This window comes from Seriola lalandi, unplaced genomic scaffold (genome assembly GCF_002814215.2).
Source record: "Seriola lalandi dorsalis isolate HSWRI2012SDOR001 ecotype SW California unplaced genomic scaffold, Sedor1 jcf7180002054858, whole genome shotgun sequence".
Taxonomy (NCBI): Eukaryota; Metazoa; Chordata; class Actinopteri; order Carangiformes; family Carangidae; genus Seriola; species Seriola lalandi.
Genome location: NW_019525411.1, coordinates 52135 through 55073, shown reverse-complemented (window position 1 = coordinate 55073; position 2939 = coordinate 52135). Strand labels below are relative to the sequence as shown.

The 2939-nt window shown below is 53.2% G+C and overlaps 1 protein-coding gene across 1 annotated transcript in view; it reads right to left on the bottom strand.

Annotated features, from left to right (window-relative positions):
• The window catches only part of aars2 (alanyl-tRNA synthetase 2, mitochondrial (putative)), a 10396-nt gene that overhangs the window by 5595 nt on the left and 1862 nt on the right, over positions 1–2939 (bottom strand). Inside the window, exons 4-13 of the mRNA XM_087179590.1 lie at positions 2679–2870; positions 2441–2585; positions 2124–2269; positions 1901–2009; positions 1638–1676; positions 1443–1557; positions 1113–1240; positions 577–715; positions 319–488; positions 103–244 (exon numbers count right to left, since the gene is read on the bottom strand). Of these exons, the coding sequence (XP_087035716.1) occupies positions 103–244; positions 319–488; positions 577–715; positions 1113–1240; positions 1443–1557; positions 1638–1676; positions 1901–2009; positions 2124–2269; positions 2441–2585; positions 2679–2870 (1325 nt within the window). The remainder of the gene's footprint in view (positions 1–102; positions 245–318; positions 489–576; positions 716–1112; positions 1241–1442; positions 1558–1637; positions 1677–1900; positions 2010–2123; positions 2270–2440; positions 2586–2678; positions 2871–2939) is intronic.

Here is a 2939-nt window from a genome sequence, read left to right as displayed (position 1 = left end):
AGGGGGGAGGGCGGTGGGTGGGGGGGTCAGCAATGTTCATTTATAACAGATCACAACCTGATGATTCACCGAGTGGTGTTACAGGACAGAGAGCAGGTTTACTACATCCAGGATCTGGGTTCATGTTTACCTGGTCCAGGTGTAGCTGGACCTGGTCCCCGGTCTTTAGGCTGTCAGCTGCGGTCACCTGATGGACCACGTACCCCCCCGCCAGGACCACATCCTCTACGGGGAATGGCACGTCCTGAGAGACAGGAGACACCTGTAGTCAGACGGCAGCTACCCATGATGCATTTCTTATATGAGAGGGTGGCTCACCTGCTGTCCGTCACGGGTGAAGTAGCCGCAGTCATGTGACTGCCCCCCCTGCTCGGAGTAGAAACAGGTCTGGTCCAGGATGACCCCACAGCGCTGACCCTCAGTGACCTCCGACACCAGAGCCTGACCATCGTACAGAGCCAGGACTGTCGCACGGCATGCTGGGAATACTGAGGAGAGACAGACGAGGTTACCTGTCTGGGCCGAGCACAGAGGGTCAGGTGTGTTACCTGTGCAGGTGGGAGTCAGTCCTCGTACTATAGCGGTCCTGATCCAGTCTGTACTGGTATTTGAGGCCGTCATCGGTGTGAGGGACGGCGAGACGCTGAAGCTCCGCCAGACTGAGGATGTCCAACATCACCTGAGACCGCTCACCTGACTGCTCACCTGACGCCACCTGACACACACAGACAGCTGTTTGATGACATCACCTCACACACAGACAGCTGTTTGATGACATCATCTCACACACAGACAGCTGTTTGATGACATCATCTCACACACAGACAGCTGTTTGATGACATGATCATCATCTGAGACCAAATGATCCGATTCTGATCCTGAATGAACAAGTAGTTTGATCAAACAGCCCTTCACAGTAAGAGCCCTTCAGAATAAGAGCCTTTCTCAGTAAAAGCCTTTCAGAATAAGAGCCCTCCACAGTAAGTCATGCAGCGCCTTCATGATAGGGAAAACAGGTGCATTGTGGGAGCTAATGTCCCCATAAGTCTGTAACCTGCTGGAGCAGACAGCGGACTGTTTCCATGGTAACACACATCAGAGTAAAGCCTCACCTTGTGGTTCTCTGCGATCAGTCGGTCCAGTTCCTGAGGGTCCACCTGGACTCCTTTCTCCTCCAGAATCAGGTCCACCAGGTCCAGAGGAAAACCCAGGTCCCTGTGTAGAGACCAGGCCACCGATGCTGGGACACAGTACAGATTTATTACAGACAGGACCAGAGACCAAGGTCTGGGTCCTCTGGTCTCAGACCTCCTCCAGAGTCAGACTGGACCAGGACCAGGAGCCTGACCACGACCAGGAGCCTGACCAGGACCAGGACCTCCAGTGCTGCTGCTCTTTAATATCTGTGGATGGGAGTTGTAGGAAGTGAGAGGTGAACTGACCAGGGAAGACTCCATGTTTGTAGTCCATCTTGTTGAGCGTGCGGTGGATCAGCCTGCTGCCCTGCTGCAGAGAAGACAGGAAGTGATCCTCGTTCTCATTGATGACGTCCATGATCTGAGGGAGGATCAACTTCCTGTTACATAATCCAGCTGATCATTGTCAAACTCATCAATAAGTGAACCACGTGGACTCACCCGGTCTGCCTCCCTGTGGAGCTCCGGATACACGTCACCCTGAAACGGAAGGGGACAGGTGACAGGTGACATCACTTCCTGTCTCTTCTCTCAGTTTTTGTTAGATTTGATCAGATCTCTGAAGATAAATAAAACCTCACTAATCATTTAAATATTCATGATGTGATGTCATCAGTTCATAAAGGTGAAGTGATGACATCACAGCATCCACACAGGTGTGTCGTGGTCACCTAGTCAGAGGCATTATGGGAGATGTATTTTACCAGGGTGTGGACGACGGTAGGAACCAAGCTAGCCAGCGCTCCCTGAGGAGCCTGAAGAACCTCGACACAGAACCGAACCGCACGCCGCAGAATCCTCCTCAGGACCAACCTGACACACACACACACACACACATATATAAAAACAAACAGCATTGGTGGTTTGTTTTTACAACCAGCTGATTGGCTGTCCAGTGCTCTGACAGCTGATTGGTGGACGACTCACTCAGCTCCTGACATGCCTGGATGAACTCCGTCAGCGATGCAGACTGACAGAGTGCGGATGTGGTCCGACACCACCCTGTATGCCATGTCCACCTTCCCATGGTCCGCTGCACCCATCCTGCCGCTGTATGGCCCCACCCTCGACCTCTGAGGACACACACATCACCGTGACAGATGTATCACCCTGACAACCAACACATCACCATGACAACATGTGTCGGTCCTCGCTACATCTGCTCCCTCATGGATATGTGGTGGCATCACCACACCTGGTCTACCTGGTGTCATGGAGGACTAGCTGGTGTCATGGCGGACTACCTGGTGGATGTCGTGGATCAGGGGGGTGAACAGGTCCGTGTCGTAGTTTGATCTCTTTCCCTGCAGAACGCTCACCAGTCTCTCCAGTCCCATCCCAGTATCCACACTGAACTGGGGCAGCAGCCGCAGACTGTTGTCCACCTCCCTGATCTCACACACACACACACACACACACACCATCAGAGAAACCCCCTAATGAACTGAACTGGTTTGATGTGGTCTAGGTGTGTGTGTGGACCTGTTGTACTGCATGAAGACCAGGTTCCAGATCTCCACCACATCAGGACTGTCAGCGTTGACCAGCGACGCAGCGTCTCGTCCCCCAACATGGTCGTAGTGGATCTCGGTGCAGGGGCCACAGGGACCAGAGTCCCCCATCTCCCAGAAGTTCTCCTTCAGGCCAAACGGCAGGAGGTGACTGGGGGGGACCCTGAGGAGACATCAGTGACATCATCACTGACATCATCTGACATCATCACTGACACTGACATCATCACTG